This window comes from Carassius gibelio, chromosome B6 (genome assembly GCF_023724105.1).
Source record: "Carassius gibelio isolate Cgi1373 ecotype wild population from Czech Republic chromosome B6, carGib1.2-hapl.c, whole genome shotgun sequence".
Taxonomy (NCBI): Eukaryota; Metazoa; Chordata; class Actinopteri; order Cypriniformes; family Cyprinidae; genus Carassius; species Carassius gibelio.
The window spans coordinates 15,113,201-15,134,044 of NC_068401.1; the positions used below are offsets into that span (position 1 = coordinate 15,113,201).

Sequence of the window (20,844 nt, forward strand, 5' to 3'; positions counted from 1 at the left end):
TGGTGAATTTAAACAAAATATTATGTAATAGGTTTAAGTTGTATTCTTTAAATATATTAACATTATAGCAGCCATCATGCTCTTTCTAGGTATCAGCCATTAATTCACCAACATTGTTCAAAAACTAAAAGTCCTGAACATCTGCTTAGCTTACATCATTTACAAAATTCAAAGCATTCAAATGCAAAAGTTTTTTACATTTGAAACCTTAGACTCCATGTGGCAATATTCACAGTTTGAGCATTCAAGCTAAAAGCTACAGAATTTGCATCACATCACATAAATGCCACATATAATTTCTGTTTTATTTTCAGTCTAATAGAAATTACTCTCAATTTGAGCTGAAAGGGTAAACCCTCAAAACAAATTCAAACAAGGCTGCTTCAAAATACCCTTGTCTCCACTTCCTCTTTCCAGGAGGAAATTGATGCTCCAGCCCCCAACCCTTTCATTAACTACGCTGTGACATTAGCAATGATAATGACTGCTTATAGGCCCAGTCACAAATACCCAGCAATTAACAACCACTAATCAATTCCCACTGCAATAATCACAGTGGTGCTGAATCAGAAATCTACTCCGAATACAAACATATCAAGGGCATCCCAAAGCCTTTTATCTTCAAGAACAATGAATGCATAAAATTATTCAGAGTACAAAACATCTAGTTTGGCCCTTTAGTCTGGAAAGAGGACTGTATTCTGCACATATTTAACCGAACCATTAAGACATAAACAAACACATAAACAACATGTTGTTAACTAACTGCCTAATTATACATATAGTTTTCCATTAGGATTACAAGAGTTTGAGAAATGTATGAAAATGCACATTTATTTAACACCATAAAGCCTACTTTGATGCATGAATTTCTAAGATCTCTAAATAACCCAACATGATCCAAACTTTGCTGAAAAACCTGCTGTACAAAATCTTCTACTCACATTTAGATATAATTCTGAAACAACCTATGGTACACACCTTCCATTATGAGTATCAAATACATACAAAAAGCTTTTGATTAAATTTATTTGTACATCTTTTAATCAGCATTGTAGTGCATTGTATTTGACTCACCAGAATACAGAAATGTGATGATAAAACTAGACATTTAAATGTCACCATACTAAGAGAGATACAGAGTAACAAAAAACAATGCATTTTATGCAAGTAGTCTGTGATATGATTATAAAAATATCTGATTGTCATTGCAAGCTTAAAGAACTGGATTAAATACTTGTTGGCAATATAAATACTAACAGTGGCAACTAAATGCGTTCCATGGTTAAATGTGCCTTGCATTTACAGTGTTTACTGACTGGTCTAAGATAAAGCAGGGGAAACTTCTGAGGAAAAATCCATTGTGTGGCTTTTGTGTCAACTAATTCTGACACACACAAATGAGAATGAATGACTCAGATCTGCTCATACAAGTCTGCTCTATTTTGTACACGTGAGTGATATGAACTTTACTAATCACCATATAACAAGCATGGAAAGCATTTGGAAAACTTGTAAGCAACCAGTTTCGACTTAATGACAAACCCAATGGTCTTTCATTCTTGTTAAATGGTATACTGAAATATAACCTCAAAAAACTATTCACATGCGCATTTTGTAACATTTCTGGACGGATATTGACGTCAGCGATTTTTTTTCTTAAGAATAAACTGAGGTTACAAGGACGCTGAGGATTGTTTTAGCCTATCAACGCTAACATATGGAGAGCTAACGTAACTAATAACTAACGTACAACAAAGTTTTTAGTAGTTTGTGAGCATGTTTGAAACTACTTATGTACGTCTGAATGCTAAACACACAAAAGAGTTAGCTTTTAGTAGTTAGTTAGACGCAATTAAGTCTGACACAGTGCCAAAAACTTCTAGTTCCAACTTCCAAGCAAAACTTTGGATAAAGCAGGAATAGTTGAGCAGACGGAGAAATACAGTATACGCACCCAGGAGTTTCTTGACCTCTTCCTCGCTCATGAAGACGTTCACATTCGGCCTGTTGTTATTGTTTATACCTGGTGCATTGCTCGGGTTGGCGAGGCATTGGGCCCCTTCGAGAAGCAGGAGGAGAAAGAGACCCCCTCGTCTCCACAGTACCGTATGCGTCCAGCCCCGGGACACCGCCGACGCCGCGCCTCCACTGGAGCCCCGCGCTGGCGGAAGCATCACAACCCACCGTCGCGTTAAAAAGTCTCTGCGATCGAACTGCGCCACGGAACCTCATCCAAAGCTTGAGCTACTTCTTCCCGAGGGCGACATGCTACTAGATTTGACGACGGCGCTCTCTGTCGACCCCTCAAACCAGACGCCGATAGCCGTCCAGCTAACTTCGGTTAGCTCGCGCTCAATCTCTGTGAAGGGACCAGTTGGACGATGTTAAAGCGCTGTGTTTCTCCAGGGAGAAAGTCCTTAGCTTCTATTTCTTCAAATAAAAATTCGGTGGACAAGCCACAAATACTATCCCAAACAAACAGCCTTTAAAAGTGTCCTCCAGCTCTGTCCTTTCATGGTCTTTTCCACCCCCCCGCATTGGCCGCAATCTCAGTTTTCATTGAAGAAAGGGGCGGTTGGGGGGAGAGGGGAGGGAGGGAGGGGGGCATTTAAAACTAGTGCGCGCACGCACCGACGTTTACGGGCGCGCTCCTGGCGTGGTGTGGGTTTGATGTAATGATAGTAATACAGACAGGTGACAACTGTGCGCTTTGACCGACGCTTGTTATTGCTTGTTAAATAAGTTTGATTTCAAACTATGTTTTGTGGAATATTAAACTATGCGTTAAATATAAATCCTATATTAAGTTTTCAACTTTCCAGAGGCCGACAGAAGTGAATAATTTTTTCTCTGCTGTGAAAGTGTTTACTTTTCAAGTGTCTATAATTTATCAGTGTTTTTCTTAAGAAAACTTTTACGTCACAACATTCCAAAGCATATTTATATAATATTGTAGCCGACGTTTTACTGCACTACGTTTCATATTAAATATTATTTAATAGCCTACTTATTTTAGAAATCTAGTTATTTTACTCAAGTAAAAGTAATCTAATGCTTTACTTGAGTACAAGAAAGTACTATTTTAATTGTATTATATTAAATATATATTAAATTAAATGTATTAATATGATTTATTTTATTTAAATTACTATATATATATATATATATATATATATATATATATATATATATATATATATATATATATATATATATATATATATATATATATATATATATTCCCAAAGAAAAACACTCTGATAAAGTATAGTACTTTTTGATAATGTAGTCAGCTAGGAAGTTGTGGCCTAGTGGTTAGAGAGTTCTAGTTGACTTCTAACTCTAGGGTTGTGGGTTCAAATCTCAGGCTGGAAATATCATGACTTATGTGTCCTTGAGCAAGGCACTGAACCCCCAACTGCTCCCTGGGGGCTTCAGCATAAATGGCTGCCCACTGCTCTGGGTGTGTGTTCACAGTGTGTGTGTGTGCGTTCACTGCTGTGTGTGTGCACTTTCGATGGGTTAAATGCAGAGCACGAATTCTGAGTATGTGTCACCATACTTGGCTGAATGTCACATCACTTTTCACTTTAAAATACTTCACTGTCCACTTCTGCTTTCAACCAAAGTAAAAGTTAAGAAACAAAAGTATCTAAATGTTTCATTGTATCTCTACATTAAAATGTATAAAGTTAAAATGTAATGTGGCTCTGTACATCAGTATTGTTTTTTTTTTTTCTTTTTAAAATGCCATAACAAAGTATGTAATAAGGCTATATTAAAATAGTGCAGTGTTATATAGGCTATTTAAGCAACAATAGTTTTATGGAATATAAAGTGTGGGATCTATGACCTGAAAAGGATTGAAGATATTATCTCAAACATAATATATCGGAAATTAATATTAATATCACTTAAAAAAAAAAAAAAAAAATCATTACGGCTGATTTAATTTTATTACTATTTTTCCAATGATAACACTAAGAATAATAATTTGATAAATCTCTTATGGGTGTACAAGAACCTTTGTATCAGTTTGTATCATTTAATTGCAAATAGTTGTTTGTAAAATGCAAAGAAACCATCATAAAGCTCATTATAGACTTTATTCCATTTATAAGATTTTGTTCTCCGTTTGTATCCATTGTCTCTTGCACTGAGCTGGTCGCTGCTTTTGCAACCTGATACTTATGCACTTTTTATAGAACATGAAAGTATAATGTATGTTCATATTTATAGACATATTGTTATTTGCATTTCTGCACTCAGAAAAAAAGGTACAAAAGCTGTCAGTTGGGTGAAAAAAATAAAATAAATAAATCTACATGTGTACCTAAGGGTTCCCTATTGGTTCTTGTATATTTGCACATATTAGTACCTAAAGTGTACTAAAGTGTACCTTTTTTAAAAGATACCACCCCAGTGACAGCTTTTGTCCCTTTTTTTCTGAGATTGTGGTCAGAGCTAACTATTTAATTGGCTTTCTTTGTAGTTGTACTTTGCACAAGGACAATAAAACTGAATCCAATCTAATCTCATCTAATGACATAAATGCAGTAACTTCAGTCCAATCTTTTGTGTAAATGCTTTCTTCAAAGACACAATAAGATCAGGAATTTGACATCCGTAGCCATCTACTTCCTGTGTCACCGCTTACCTGGGACCGTAGACTTTAAGTTCAGTGAGCCACATCCATGATATTTCCAAAGCCAGACTAACAGTTTCAGGAAATTTTGCCTCATGAATGGAGCGACACCTTGTGGCAGTTAAGGTACTAGCAAAACCTCACTGGTCATTTATCCTAAAACTATAAACTGTTTTCTGGATAAGAATGCCCACCACTAAAGTATACCTGTTAAAAATCCTTTAATATTTTTTTTTTACATATAATCACCTCACACCCGAGGCTTTAGGTGCGTCCCAAATCGCGTACTTATGACATTTTGTAGTATAAATAGTGTGAGTAGTGCGTTAACCCTTATGCGTTGTTGGGGACGTTTTCGTCCACTAGGGGGTAAAGTTGAGTCTCATTTTGGCCACAACTTTCTCTGTGTTTGAGCTAATGGAATGATTTTTGGTGAGAAATCTTATTTTGACCCATATTTTGGGAAAATGCTTAGAAATTCAACGGTACACTCTGGGCAAATTCACTACCCTTTCGTTATGTTCGTGGATGAAAACATCCACTAAATTAAACTGCTGTAAAAATGTATCAGATAAATATATTTCTTTTCAATTTCTTTTGCATAAATCTATTAATCAACCTCAGTCCTGATCAAAACTACCAAATGTAAAAAAAAAAAAATCCAAGATTTTAACTCTTTAATTACCGAGTTCATAAATGATGTCACTGATTTTGGGGAAAAAATACACAAAATTACATATTTTCAATTTAAAAAGTGATTGTGGACTGGATATTTTTTTTTTTTTTACCTTTTATCACAGTCTTGGGCATGTCAAAGATAAGTAACAAGAATGGCTTTGATGCATTGTTAGTTTTTGTGCAGCATTAGATTTTAAGTTTTTCTCCCTCATTTACTGTTGGTGGCTGTTTGTGCCCCATTGACTTCCATTATAACAACATTTTTTGATTGCAAAGCCATGACACCATATAATCATGCATTCTTGATTGTGGTTTTCCCTTTTGGGAAGACGTAAAATTTGTTATTTTTACAGTTGATCACTAGGGGGGACCATTAGATAGGCCTGTGCAAAAAAAGGCTTAGCATCGGATTGTATATGGAGTTATGTGGAGTATAAGAGCAAATTATGTGTTTGTGTGTGTGTGAGAGATTCTTGATTGTTGGTGGTTTTCCCTGTTGGGAAGAGGTAACATTTTGTTATTTTTTACAGGCTTTAGGTGCGTCCCAAATCACGTACTTATGACGTTTTATAGTATAGTGTGGGTAGTGCGTTAACACCAAAATTCCAAAAAGAAAAAGTACACTTTAAACCCGGATGATGCGCTAAAGAAGTGTGAGGGGTTATCAGACTCCGATTATTTACAGTCTATGATTATGAATTACAAAATAACCTTATATAATTCATATACACTACAAAGTTGAGTAAATAGTGCGTAAGTACATAGTGTATGAGTCCATAGTGTACAGTGTGTCATTTGGGATGAAGTTTTTATTTTTTTTCCTCAAAAAGTGAAGAGACCACGAAGTTTTAACATTTTTATTATTAAAATATTCAACAACAACAACAACAAAACCGACTATAAACACTATTTACATGGTAGCTGGCAGAAAGTTTTCCTTTATGCAAACAGAAACAATGGTATGACATTTATTATTATTATTGTATGAACTTGCTGTAGGAGAGAACCAGGCTTGAATGAATTGTTGAATGAAAATACTTGTAGGTTTTGGAGACTGAACAGGCAACAGAGAAGAAAAAAAAATTCCCTGAGGGACTTGACGGCCACTGCATGTCAATATCACGTAATATTTACATTTGAGGTATGCTATTTGATGCAGATAATTCCAAAATCATATGGTCAAGGTCATCTACAGATCTCAGCCCGCATTCTTCTAAGAATCCTCTCAGAAAGCTCCCAATTCATCTTGAAAAATTTCCAACTAAGAATTGTAGCTTAAGAGGAATTCAGGACCAGTCTGAGAGCAATTCTGAGTGAAAAAATAGACAAAGACTTTCGTCTTAGTGAGGAGGTGGGACTGACTCCATGGCTAGGTATGACACATTCTTCTGAAGACTGTGATTGGCTGTCCAAGAAGAAGAAAAAAGAACACTTTAATAGGGTCTATTATAAGCCTTCACTTTGAAATTACAGTTATATAAATATACATGCACACAAAATTTATTAGACCTCCTGTTATAATAAAGTGAGAAAACAAATATAATTTTGGAATCTGTCAAAAACATTTTCAAAACTAACTTGGGCAAATAAACTGAAACAACTAAACAGTCTTGTATTACTCTAGTATTCACACATAACAAAAAAACATATTTTATTTTTATTTGATATGGCCTCCTTTCACCTTGAAAACAGCCTTCATTCTTGCTGCCATTGGTTTTACATATGTTTCCACGGTCTCTGTTGTTACTGACTTCCAAATAGTTTCTAGTTTTTCCACAAAGACTTGCTTTTCAAGAACCCTTTGTGTGATCTATCTTCGAATTCATTAAATCCCAACAATAATTCTATTTTAGCATTAGAAATACTACTGTGACTAAAGCGCTTACACATACTGGCAGATTAATCATTACAGAAACATAAAAAATCATTTCCGCAATCATCAATACTTTTAGTTTAGGGCAGCTGTGGTGCAAACCACACAGTGGGTGGTGGTCTTATAAATTTCTTAAGCAATGTATATATAGTTGTCATGTCTCTAAATAAGATGGGTCACAAACATGATCTAATTTAGTATATTAAGTCACTGTCATTCATTGTCTCCAACACTAAAGAAACTTTTAAGAGTCCTCCTCACTACTCCTAACACTTTCAAAATGCTTTGTGAATAAGTTTTATCTTTACTAGGATCTTCTCTTTAATATTAAGGGGAAACTTCTCACTTTTCACTGAGAGCTACTCTCTGCACTAAGAATTTTCATGAATATGGCCCTGGAGCTGTAAATGAACAAATGCGTCCATAGGACAACGCAGCCAATGAATGTGAGCAGTGATGGAAGAAAGGGTGAACAATGACGGTTATGTATCCTGATTTAAACTAAGACTGAGAGAAGCAGCTACTCCCCAAAGTTGTCATTGGTTCAGCCTCCTAAAACAGAAAAAAAACACATTCAGTATGTGACAATATGGTTGTGTCCATTTCTATCAGAGATATATAATATACTCACCGCTATTGTTGTTGTTTTTGAGTTCTTCTGTCTGATGAGAGAGAGGAAAAAGGGTTGTTTAAAGGTTGTCATAATTCCATGATTTAAATCATGAAGTCATTTCCACCACATTTACATCCACTGTACAGTGGAACCAGGAAGAACTGCGTTTGATACGTACTTGGAGTCTTAGGCTGTCCTTTCTTAGGCAGCAAAGGCTCACAGATCTCTCTAAAACAGACATCCTGCTGAACTTTGTATGTCCTTTTGTACCTGGGGGTGAAGACAGGTACTCAGCAAAAAATAAATAAATAAATAGATACAACTACTGGATCAGACTGGAGCAAAACAGGACCATAGACATATCCAGAGAGCAGACACTTACAAATAATGGCAGACACCATCCTCCCACACAGGCACACTCTTTGTTTCGGAGTAAAGGCGAGTACATGGGTGAGATACTCGCTGACAATCTGAATGAAAATATACAAAAAATGGAGATGACTATAGATCTTATTACAGGCAAAGCAATTTAAGATTATGGTTTTTCAGACTGATGCTTTTAAAATTAAAAATCCTGGTGTCTAGGTGGTGGGATAATGAATCGATAATAAACTAAAACAATAATAAATCAACTCGAGTTTAGTTCTAATTTATAAGGTATTCATGGGTTTGTGTTTGTATGCTTGTGAAGGAACAGACGTGGTTATACTAACATAGCTCACACCGTCTGCCCTTGAAACCAGCGGCACAGTTGCAGCTGAACGACTCGTTGATCTGCGCACATGCTCCACCATTCTGGCAGGGCTGAGTTCTGCAGTCTTGGGATGACTCTGAAATTTAATGAAATGTTTTTGATGCAAACACATAAACACAATGCTTTGCTACGTGAAAAGTTTAAACATTGGCTAGCATTCTGCTTTTTCATGTTTGGGTTTATTTAGCTGCTCAATCACATGCACATAAATATGCGTATTTAAACAGCTATAAGTCACTTTTGGTGGGGCTGAAACCATAACAGATTGCTGATAGATGCGGTTTGTTTATGGTGACTGTCAGAATACATGCAGTGGTATTCTGCCACAGTCTCTCTTTCAGCTTGGACCAATTAGAGAGTTTGAATACCACCAACTGTTAAAACATTGTCCTGTTTTAAGAGCCACAAACTCCCTATCTAAAGTTAATCAGTGATTTTCACTTGTCTAACAATAACCTTTCTAGAGTTTTATTGGAAGATTACCTACCAGATTTACTCTTTGTCCCTTCTTCAGGAATTTCCAGAGCTAGACTTATCTTATTGGTGGTTTCTTCCATCTTTTCTAATTTGATTGGCGGTTCAGGCCCTGTTTAAAAGATACAATGGAAGAAATTGAAGTTGAAAGTTAAATAAAAAATTATTTATGCAAGGGACCCCTTCCTAAAATGTCAAGGCAGGTTTTTCTTCTTTTTTTCATTAATAGTGATCCATTTATAATTTATAAAAAAATTTAAGAATAAAAGTGTAAATACCATATTATGTTGCTTTATGCTGCCTTTTTCCCTCAAAATTAATTCATTTAAAAAATAAATAACTTAAAATTTTGAAGCAAATTGTAGGCTACTTAAACCACATCAAATTATATACAGTATATATATATATATATATATATATATATATATATATATATATATATATATATATATATATATATATATATATATATATATATATATATATATATATATATATATATATAGTAGAAGTAATATCAAATATGATAAATGTGATGAAAAAATTATTGTATTTATTATCCTCTGTTGAAATGTTAATTATGACAACCCTAAAATATTTTGTAAATTTGTAAAGTTTCCTACTTTGAAACCACTTGAATAAAACACAAATTTATTTATTTAGCAGATTTTTTAAATCTTAAAAAACAACAACAAGTGTTTTAAAATTAGAATGCATTACCATTATATATGAAATAATAATTACTGACTTGTGCGGTGTCTGATGGTTTTTTGAGGAAGGTTGGTAAATTTAGCTGTAATTCTCCCTCTTCCATCAATTAGCTCTGTATATCTGAAAGAGAAAACAAACACACAGAGCACATTATTCTATGGCTTCCTAGCATTGCGTTTCTAATTGCATTTCTGCATCTGTACCTTTGTGGCTCTTCAAGGAGTTCTGTGTGTTCATCTGTGCCTCCATCCTGAACTTGTGTCAAGGTCTGTCCTCTCTGGGAGTCCTGTCCTCCCTTAGGTCTGTCACCTCGGCTTTGGCCCTTTGGAACTGGAACTGTGCAATACAAGATACAAAGATGGGTCCCATGACAAAGACATCTGGACAATCAGCAGACAAGCAGCAATCTTAAATATCGGCGACTCACGTGTAGTGAAGGCTAGATGTTGAGGGACGCTCTGAATGCTGTCCTGGCCTGTTTTGCGCACAGCAGTGAGGGCTAGTCGGTAATGTTGTCCTGGAGTCAGGTCTCGTAGTGTATAAGTCCCTAAACGTCCATCAGTTAGGTAGCGGCTACGGGTGCTCAGGCCGTGAGTAATATTGACCACAAAACCATCTGGAAGATTCCGAGGATGATGGTCCCATGTGATTCGAGCAGATGTGGTGGTGATATGGGAGAGTGAAAGGTTCTGAGGTGGAAGCGGTCCTGGTGGAGAGAACAGTATAATGTGATGTTACTTACTACAGAGGTGTATCTGTTTGTAACACAGAGCTGAAGAGAGACTCACTGGTCCAGAAGTGCAGTGGCCCAGCAGATTTGCTAGTTGATGGCAGGTCTTCAGGGTGCAGACCACTCTGTGTAACTACATCTACTGTGTACATCTGACCTGGGAGCAATGTGCTGTGGGTTACACACAACTAATCAGTAAAATATGTGTCTTTCATTTTCATAATTGAAACCTTTATATGATCTCAAAAACATAGTGATGCAACAACTTCAGACACTGGTCTTTTGGAGGGCTGAAATCAGTGATGAAGTGTAATTGAAACTTCTCCCATGACACATTTTAACTGTTTAACTGTTATTTTGTGCATACATACGAGTATATAAATGGAAAAGTTCATTCATTTCAGAAATTCAACTCAAATTGTGAAACTTGTGTATTAAATAAATTTTATGCACACAGAATTAAATAGTTTAAGTCTTTGGTTCTTTTAATTGTGATGATTTTGGCTCACATTTATCAAAAACCAATTCACTATCTCTACAAATTAGAATACTTCATAAGACCAATAAAAAAAATTAAAAAACATTTTTTTTGTGAATAGTTGGCCTTCTGGAAAGTATGTTCATTTACTGTACATGTACTCAGTACTTGGTAGGAGGCCCTTTTGCTTTAATTACTTCCTCAATTCGACGTGGCATGGAGGTGATCAGTTTGTGGCACTGCCGAGGTGGTCTGGAAGCCAAGATTTCTTTGAAAGTGGCCATCTGCATTTTTTTGGCCTCTTGTTTCTCATTTTCCTCTTGACATTATTTTCCCATAGATTCTCTATTGGGTTCAGGTCTGCTGAGTTTGCTGGCCAGTCAAGCACACCAACACCATGGTCATTTAAGCAACTTTTGGTGCGTTTGGCAGTGTGGGCAGGTGCCAAATCCTGCTGGAAAATGAAATCAGCATCTTCAAAAAGCTGGTCAGCAGAAGGAAACATGAAGTGCTCCAAAGATTTTTGGTTAATGGGTCCAGTGACTTTGGTTTTCAAAAAACACAATGGACCAACACCAGCAGGTAACATATAATAATCACATGCTGTGGAAACTTAACACTGGACTTCAAGCAACTGAGACTGGACTTCATGAGCTTCTCCACCCTTCCTCCAAACTCTAGGACCTTGGTTTCCAAATGAAATACAAAACTTGCTCTCATCTGAAAAGAGGACTTTGGACCACTGGGCAGCAGTCCAGTTCTTCTTCTCCTTAGCCCAGGTAAGACGACTCTGACTCTGTCTGTGGTTCAGGAGTGGCTTATGAAGTTTTCCATTCCTTGTGAATTTCACTCAAATTCTTGAATCAATTTTGCTTGACAATCCTCATAAGGCTGCGGTTCTCTCGGTTGGTTGTGCATCTTTTTCTTCCACACTTTTTCCTTCCAGTCAACTTTCTGTTAATATGCTTGGATACAGCACTCAGAACAGCCAGCTTCTTTGGCAATGAATGTTTGTGGCTTACCCTCCTTGTGAAAGGTGTCATTACTTTGCCACTGTTGGGTCAGTGCGAGCAAGTATTTAAACTGGCTGGGCGTGGCTAATAGCCTCGGACCTGTAGCACAGAGGCCAAAATAGCAGTGCGTTTCCACTCTCGGGCCAAAAGCAGGTGTTTTGAGTTGATTAGCTGATTGGCATGTCACCATATTCTAATTTGTTAAGATAGCGAATTGGTGGGTTTTTGTTAAATGTGAGCCAGAATCATCACAATTAAAAGAACCACTGACTTAAACTGCTTCAGTCTGTTTGCACTGAATTTATTTAATACACAGTTTCACAATTTGAGTTGAATTACTGAAATAAATTAACTTTGCCACTGCATTCTAATTTATTGAGATGCACTTGTACATCTGAAAAAACAGGGCCTAGACTTTGACATGTCAATAATACACCCACGAAAATAGGTGGTGCTAAAACGCACAAAACGAGTGTGCCATGAAATACGTAATGTAATGTGTGTAGTAAAGATCACTAAAAGAAAAAGAAAAAGCTCACAGCGGCATGACTCATGAGTGTCATTAGCCTGATGGGACCAAACTTTCTCTGTAAGTATTTTTAAAACATAAGAGAGTACCCAGATTTGAAGACTACAATAAGATTTTACTTCTACTGTTAATAACATTTTGGTAGGCTACTATGAGATGGATGGACTAAATGTTCTATAATTCAAATGGCCTACCTGTTATTTTTATGGTATATCAAAAAGTGTATATTTTTAAATGTGATTATTTTTGGGACATTTTACCAGTATTTACCATACTTTCAAAACAAAAATTAAAATAGGAAAAATATACCATATGAAAGGAATTTAAGTTTTACAGAGAGAGAGAATCAGGGTCGTCTTATATTCGGGTCAATATGGTATATGTAAAGAAAGCAGTACTCTTAGTGGAACCGATGTTAGGCTAATTTTGTTCAGCTATGTGGTAAGTAATTAGAAACTCAAAATTACTTAAGTTCAACTAAAAATGATATCATCATAACACAATACTCATAACACGAGACTGCACTTGAAGGCTGTAACAGACTAGATGGGCCAATTATTAGATCATTCTCTTAAGACTATGCAAACTATTTGCAGACCTGTGTGTTTCTTTTTCTGTGTCATCACGACTGACCTGAAGGAGTACTCTGTGACGCTGCTATTGAGCACGGCTGTGCGAGGTCCGCTACCATCTGCAGGCACCAGAGACACCCGAAACTGACTGATCGCTGCCTGGCGGCCAACATGAACCAGCCACCGCAGCCATACCTGAGAGGACGACACATCCACTACCTCCAGCTGTTCCACCTTACGTGGCCCTGCGACCGGACAGGAAAAGAAGAGTATGTGAGTGAATACTTTACATGTACATGTTAGTTCAGCATAATCCTGCTGTCACATTGTGCTAAGGAAACAGGATGTGACAAAATCACAATGTAGGTACAGAAGAAAAATTGGGAGCTCTCACTAGTGCGGATGAGAGCGAAAGCTGGCTGACTTATGTCGTTGCTGTTGGTGTTGCGTTTGACGGAGAATGTGGAGATGTTGTAAAGCTGTCCGGGCTTCAGGCCCTGTAGTACATAGGTAGAATGCTGCTTCTCCAGGAAGTCTGTCTTCCTTGGTCCACGACCAATAGGAGCAAAGGCAACAGCAAATCCGCTGATTAAATTCTGAGTGGCATCTGACTGATCCCAGCGTAACTCGACTTCATTTTCTTCTACTCGCAACACATGCAGGCCAGATGGAGGCAACAGGTCTGGGAACAGTGAAAGTATTATAAATAAATCAAATACCTTCTAAACCAATGATTCTTAGCTAGTGGGCTGTGGCCCACCAGGGGACATCAGCAAACCTTAAATGGGGCCCCAAGATGTCTTAAGATGATTTAAAATAAAAACAAGCATTTATTTTAGTCAAAACAACTCAAATAAAATATTTTAATTCACCCAATTAAATTTTTTTAATCTTAATTTTAAAAGTGATTTCTAGATCAAATGTCCATGGTGTTTTAATATTTTATATTTAGCACATGAGACCATGCCCCGCACTCACAAAAATAATCTTCTTTTTACATTCTTTTACATAATTAGATGGTCTTACATTTATCACCAATGTCAAAACACAAACGTTTCAGCTCAAGGCCTTCTTCATTGGGTTGAACAGTTCAATCCCTCCACCCAGTTTTTAAAATCATAAATTCTATTGACATCATTACTAATTACCCAATGCTCAATCACTAAAAACACAGTGTTCCATTTAAATTCTGGAAAATGTCCATTTGTATACAAATCATCACATCCACCTATTTACTACATAATATTTAGCTACCCATGACCAGAACATGAATTATATAGGATCCCATATTTATCCTTATTGTACAATCAAAAAGTCTAATAAATAAAGAATCACCAGCATCTACTACCCTAATTCAAATTGAAATGGTGTAACAATGGAAAGTATAATGACTAAAATCATCAAAAGTACATTATCATAAATACCGATAATCATTGATTTTCACACTGTACTCAAAATATACTCCACAAAATGTTAAAGATGGGTTAGGGTTAGCTTTTTAAGATTTTATGAAATAATTTACATTTCTCTAGAAATTTTAAAATTAAATAAATAGCTTGAACAATATATCAAGAACAACTGCAAATATCATATACATTCACTGGTTTAATAAATGGGATCCCTGAAGAACATTCAGCTAAGAAAACTTGTAACTTTCAGTTTTTAAATTATATTATTAAATTAAATTCATTTTAATTAATGATGTAAAATTATTTTAGTTACTTAATTAGATTTTTGTGGAAACTTTAAAATTGTTTTTAAAAAGTGGAAGCCACTTTTCTAAACTAGGAAAATTAATTTATGAATGCAGTAAATGCATACCAAATACATTCCAAAGAATGCCCATATTTTACGTTTGTAATAAGTAACAAACTTTCCATATATTCAAATAATTAATAACTTCCCTGGTCTGGAAGCAATTTAACAAATCACTTTGCCAGTAAAAACACAAACTCTGCATTCCATTCTTCTTAATATCTAGTTTCTTTTCTAGATAGCCTCCACTTAAATAAAATGAATGGATATGGGTTGATTTTGAATAATGGAAGATCAGGAGCTGACCTCTCTCACAATCTCTCCCTGTGTGGCCCACCCTGCAGGCGCAGCTGTAGTTCCCCCTTCTTTCACTCCAACAGACGCCTCGGTTCCCGCACGGCTGCAGAACACACGGGTTCTCCACTAGACGGCAACAGAGGACCAATTGAGACCTTACATTGAAAGCGCCCTATCTGACAAATTTACAAAACCAATATAACGACCTCAGACTTCCGGAAAGTGGAAGGGTACACAGGCAGTTAAAGTTTTTCTCGTAGTTCCCTCAATCCTTGATATGTTTTATGCACTTTTTCAGGAGTAATATTTATTAATGGTTAACCTACATGTCTGGCAGCGGTCTCCAACATAACCCTCTTTACACACACACAGGTGGTTTCTCCTGTAGCCTCGGCATACACCTCCATTCAAGCAAGGATTTGGCTCGCATCCATCCTGTTCTGCAGAAGAAAAAAACACACACATCTGTATCACAAGATGGTATCAGTGTAAGTGATAAAGTAGGTGTGAAGTGTTTGTGTATCACATTAAATTTAGTGTAAATCAGAATCAAGGGGAAAGCAGATTACGCAGAATGACAAAAACAGTTGCAGATGCAAGCTGGAAAATGAGTTGGGAATCGAGGTTCAACAAAAACAGGGTTGTTTTTCTTTTTTATTGTTAACATATTGTAGCGCATTTTTATGTAAGTTATTGAGTTTATATTATTGCCATTTAAGCTACAAGCACTATTTGGTGTTTGCAAAGACCCTCTCTGTTTTCAGGTATATGGTTTAAGGCTGCAAAATAATTGTCTATAAAAAGTATAGTTTTGATGTTATAAACTGTCACAGATAGTTAAACTGGTTAAACTGTTAAACTTTTTTTTTTTTTTTACACTGATCAACAGACAAATATTCTTTAATGTCAAAGCGAAAACAGTTTTCTACAGATTGGTTATTACAGTTATTACTCACAAATAAATGTTTTGCATAAGTACCCAAGTGTTGGCGTTTAGCAGATGCACCTTTGGCAGCAATTACAGCCTTGAGTCTGTGTGAATAGCATTAGATTTGCACATCTGGCCACTGCAGTTTTTCCCCATTCAGGTTACACGGAGACTGAGTCGAAGGCCTTTTCCCAAGAAAACCCAGTAGGTGTCTTGCAGACTCCATCAGGTTTTCCTTCTTGATTTCTGAGTATTTTCCAGCATTCATTTTAATCTTTTACCTTCATTCAGTCTTTTAGCCATTCTGCAGGGAAGAATCTCCACCATGTTTTTCACCAATTAGGGAAGGTGTTTTTCTGATTATACACTGTGTTAACTTGGCCAAAAACCCAGTTCTGTCAGGACTACTATCGTCAAGGATAATTGACAATTAGCCTACAGTTTGAACTGGCAGTATGGTTCTGCTCTGGGCAAGAACTCCCTCTACATCCATGCAGCCTATCCTGTGGAATCCTGACTGGTCTAGAGGAGGGGTTTGGGATGGAGGAGGGTAATTAGCTATTGAGCAACACGAAGCTGCAGATAATACTGAAGGACATTATATACTGTATGGCTGCTGTGATATGTGTCATATCCCTATAGATAGATGTGGATCAGCTGAGAGTTAGATGATGCAAGCTTGACTAACGTGACCTGCCAGAACTATCACTATGCTTGATTCTCTTGCTGGTGGGACTCTCCCACGTGCCTTGTAGAAGACTGTAGCAGAGCTGTCCTATGCCATTCACCCATAAGCTGTGACTGGTACTGCGAAGCATTCGGGCAACAGTTATCTGCACAGCCTTGATCATTTTAGATTCTTAATCTTCTGCATTTCCACTCAATTTTGAAGGCATAGATCATCTGTGCCACAATGGCCTGGGTTTGTTTTACATTTGACAAAGTCACTTGGAGCTGCTTGGAGTGTTTCTTTTCACCAGAAAATTCTTCCACAACACTGACTCACCAGAAATTGGACATTTCAGATAGAAGTGTATTTACATTACAATCAATCCTTAGCTACGCTCAATTAATCTTAATTTAGCCATTCATGTCACTTGTAAACCAACTGGCTACCTCAGCGATTTAGTTCATATTAAAAGATTGTGAAACTTATGAGAACAATTCTTGCTTTTTTTATTTATTTAAGATCACATTGATCACATTTTGAAAGTGTCTTTTTTTTTTTTACCCGTTGATCAGTGAGAAAAAAAAAGAAAGTTTTTTCAAGGCTGTAAAAACACAAAACAGTCCATAGTAGTTAACATATTGATGTTACCTATCTCACAGTCCTGCCCGGCATAGCCCTGCTGGCAGTGACAGAAGTAAGAACCAGGCTGATCCTCACATGTACCTCCGTGCTTACATGGCTCGGAAAGGCATTCATCAATATCTGTCAAAGCATTCACAGAAATCTAAATCTAATATAACATTAGAACGAGAATCATGAATACGCAAGAGATATGCAGTGTGTTACCTGTTTGACAGCGCTGGCCACTAAAACCATCTTCACATTCACACAGGAAGGAGGCTACCCTGTCACGACAGGTTCCCCCATTCATACACGGCTGAGACAAACACTCGTTTATCTCTGGAAAAATAAAGGGGATGATGAGAGTCATTCATGTACAAATCCTAGCACACTGGAAGCATTTAACAAATCCTGAAAACACATAAACATATATAAACGAAAACCTGAAATACACACACTTGCATAAACAGACACAAATTTTGTGTACAAGGGATAATACTGCATGTCGTTGATCAGAAAAAAACAGAAACCCAAATCTGCATGCAAGTCCATTAACAACAGTTCTCATGACGAACAGAAATCCAGGTATTTGGATTTCTCCCCGTCTCACTGTGTACTTGGACTGTTTATTTCATTTGATACAAATGATGCAGTAGCTCATGTTGCCAGAGTAGCATCATGCTTTATGTCCAACAGAGAGACCGCAGCATTGTTTTGTGTTTAAGAACTCTGAACTGTACACCAAGGCCTGACTAAGTTCTGTTTGCACCCTGACACGCTATACAAACCTTATGTTGGTTTCTAACTACAATTTGTTTTAGAGTGTTTCTACTCGTTTGACATTTCGTAGGCTCATCAGCTCTTCTTCCCGGCATTCCAAACCAACCAACCATTTTGGAATGTTGGTTTCAGGGCGGGACAGTCTTGGGCAAACTTTGAACAACAAGGGTTTTGAATCTCCACTAACCTTCACAGACTGGTGGCTGGCTCCAGGACCCCTGGCTGCTGCAGATGCTCTGGGTGGCCCGGGGAAGGGGAGTGTAGCCTGGGTGGCATGAATAAAGAGCCGTCGAGCCTGGGGTAGTGGAGGAATGCTGCACCTCTGCGTGCTTGACTTTCACAGGGGGTCCACAGTCCAGACCTGCAGTGTGCACGGAGTATAATTATGAATTATAAACAAACAGACTGCTGGCAATGAGTCAGGTTTGTTAAACAATTATACAATTTACAATAATCATATCACGGAAAAATTATGACAAATAATATAATTATTCACTATCATATTTATGGATGTTACATTGATATTAGATACTAATATAAATTCACATTACAATGTATAAGCTATTTGCTATTGAAAAAATAAATGAAATACAAAGAAATAACATAACATAATTCTAACTGAGAAAAAAATAATCTAACTAAGGCTGAAGAATTACATTTATTTAGTTGATTAAACACAGTGACAAAGCCCTACATCACAAAAAAAAAAAAAAAAAAAAAGGCCTACGAAACAAAATGAGAGCAGTGGCAGCAACAGTTATTTGTTTCTTTCAACAAAGTTAATTATTGCTTTTCCCGAAAACATAAAGAACTAACTGGTTTCACTTTACCTAATACACATTGCCATATTTACAACTACGAGCTGATTCATAAATAGAGAGAAGCGGTAAAGACATCCTTTTTGTGAAATGTTTTAGGTGACAAGGGGATGGTGTTTCATCCTGTCATGGAACAGCAGGACACAAATTTAACCGCACCTTCTGGAAAACCTCGTAGAATCAACAGTAACACAGAGGCTTTTAACAGCAGAGTTATAACTCCTGTACAGGGAGAGAGTATCAAATGCACTGAGGACTTTATCCAGCTTCATCTCTGGGGAGGTGACACTCAACCCAGCTTTACTGCAGGAACTGGCACCTGCTGCTTCGTCCTGGCATCATCTGAATGAAGATAGACAACTGCTGTTCTCCGCCTAACATGCATATCAGTTACCTCTCAATGAATGAATAGTGACTACTGCAAAGAGCTGTGACAGCTCCTGATTCCTGACATGTTGGCAAACATCTCAGTGTACTTCGGAGGTAAAACAGAGCTTGATTACCCTCCAAAGTCGGACTGGATCCTCTGTTGATCTCGCAGTGTCTTCCTACGAAGGATGCGGAGCACTCACATTTGTATTTACCAATGTAGTGGAAACATGTTCCGCCATTCAGGCAGGGACTGGAAGCACAAGGATCTGGCTTTCCTAAACATAAAACATAAGATATTTTAAAACAGTTGTTGTACAGTTCTGTGTGCACATGTGCATATAGTGTGTGCATGCATATTTATTTGAGAAAGAAAGCATGGCCATGTGTGCGTCAAAACAAGGTCAACATGTGTGAGAAATCATTGATCATTACAGTAGCACTGAGAAAGAGAAACAGCTTTTCATGCATGTGCCAGGGCAAGCTGTTTTTCCTACATGTGAGGAATCCAAGTGTTGAACAAACTCCAGCAAATTGGAGCATTACACAAGGCCAAACAGTTGCACAACTCTAAAGTTGGGATAATGAAAACCCAGAGATGAAAAGCATCTTGGCTTTGAAAAGATTGTTTTTTTTTTTTTTTGTGCAGTTTTATGACACTCTGTGTGTGCAGAAATGCCATTTTCCAAACATGAACAAAAGTAGATTATACTCTTCTTCCATTTGACCAGAAAAGAGAAGAGGAAGGGTGACTGAGAACTGCATCCCTTGGGTGCTCACTGCTGGCTGGGAACTTAACAGTGCACACTTAAGGCTCTTTCATGGCAAACACAACACGAAAAAGATTGCTCGATCTTGTAGGTTTGCATTGCACAACATCGGAAAGATCAGGCTCTTCCTAACATAGCATGCTGCACAAATTCTTTTCCAGGCCTTTGTCATTTCTAGGCTGGACTTCTGCAGTGCTCTTCTGGCTGGACTTCAGTCGTGCACAATCAAACCTCTACAGATGATTCAGAATGCAACAACACGGCTGGTCTTCAATAAGCTCAAAAGGGATCAGGTCACACCTCTCTTTATCTTCCTGTACTGGCTCCGGCTGCAGCTCGCATCAAGTTCAAGACATTGATTCTTGCATATAGAACAGCCTCAGGCTCAGCACCCAAATACTTCCACTCGCTATTAGCAATCTACATTCCCTCCAGAAGTCTGAGATCTACTAGTGAGCGACGCCTCGTGGTACCATCACAGAGAGGCACAAAAGCACTTTCCAGTACATTCTTGTTCACCATTCCTGGCTGGGGGAATGATCTTCCCGCCCCTATCTGGAATGCTGATTCCCTGACAATACCCTACTTTACTTTATTCATTTAGCTGACGCTTTTATCCAAAGCAACCTACAATTGCTAGGTATGTCAGAGGTCACACGTCTTCTGGAGCAAGGGGTTAAGTGTCTTGCTCAGGAACACATTGGTGTCTCACAGTGGATTCAAACCCAGGTCTCTCACACCAAAGGCATGTGTCTTATCCACT

At 37.3% G+C, this 20,844-nt stretch overlaps 1 protein-coding gene across 1 annotated transcript in view; it reads right to left on the minus strand.

Moving 5' to 3' along the window:
* Positions 1 to 6,169: 6,169 nt before the first annotated feature.
* The window catches only part of sned1 (sushi, nidogen and EGF-like domains 1), a 30,603-nt gene continuing 15,928 nt past the window's right edge, over positions 6,170 to 20,844 (minus strand). Inside the window, exons 15-32 of the mRNA XM_052558088.1 lie at positions 19,446 to 19,589; positions 18,312 to 18,485; positions 17,570 to 17,683; positions 17,372 to 17,485; positions 15,452 to 15,565; positions 15,135 to 15,251; positions 13,468 to 13,755; positions 13,135 to 13,318; positions 10,540 to 10,652; positions 10,179 to 10,457; positions 9,955 to 10,087; positions 9,789 to 9,871; positions 9,054 to 9,152; positions 8,526 to 8,642; positions 8,195 to 8,282; positions 7,991 to 8,082; positions 7,831 to 7,861; positions 6,170 to 7,751 (exon numbers count right to left, since the gene is read on the minus strand). Coding sequence (XP_052414048.1) covers positions 7,833 to 7,861; positions 7,991 to 8,082; positions 8,195 to 8,282; positions 8,526 to 8,642; positions 9,054 to 9,152; positions 9,789 to 9,871; positions 9,955 to 10,087; positions 10,179 to 10,457; positions 10,540 to 10,652; positions 13,135 to 13,318; positions 13,468 to 13,755; positions 15,135 to 15,251; positions 15,452 to 15,565; positions 17,372 to 17,485; positions 17,570 to 17,683; positions 18,312 to 18,485; positions 19,446 to 19,589 — 2,282 coding nt within the window. The 3' untranslated portion in view covers positions 6,170 to 7,751; positions 7,831 to 7,832. The remainder of the gene's footprint in view (positions 7,752 to 7,830; positions 7,862 to 7,990; positions 8,083 to 8,194; positions 8,283 to 8,525; positions 8,643 to 9,053; positions 9,153 to 9,788; positions 9,872 to 9,954; positions 10,088 to 10,178; positions 10,458 to 10,539; positions 10,653 to 13,134; positions 13,319 to 13,467; positions 13,756 to 15,134; positions 15,252 to 15,451; positions 15,566 to 17,371; positions 17,486 to 17,569; positions 17,684 to 18,311; positions 18,486 to 19,445; positions 19,590 to 20,844) is intronic.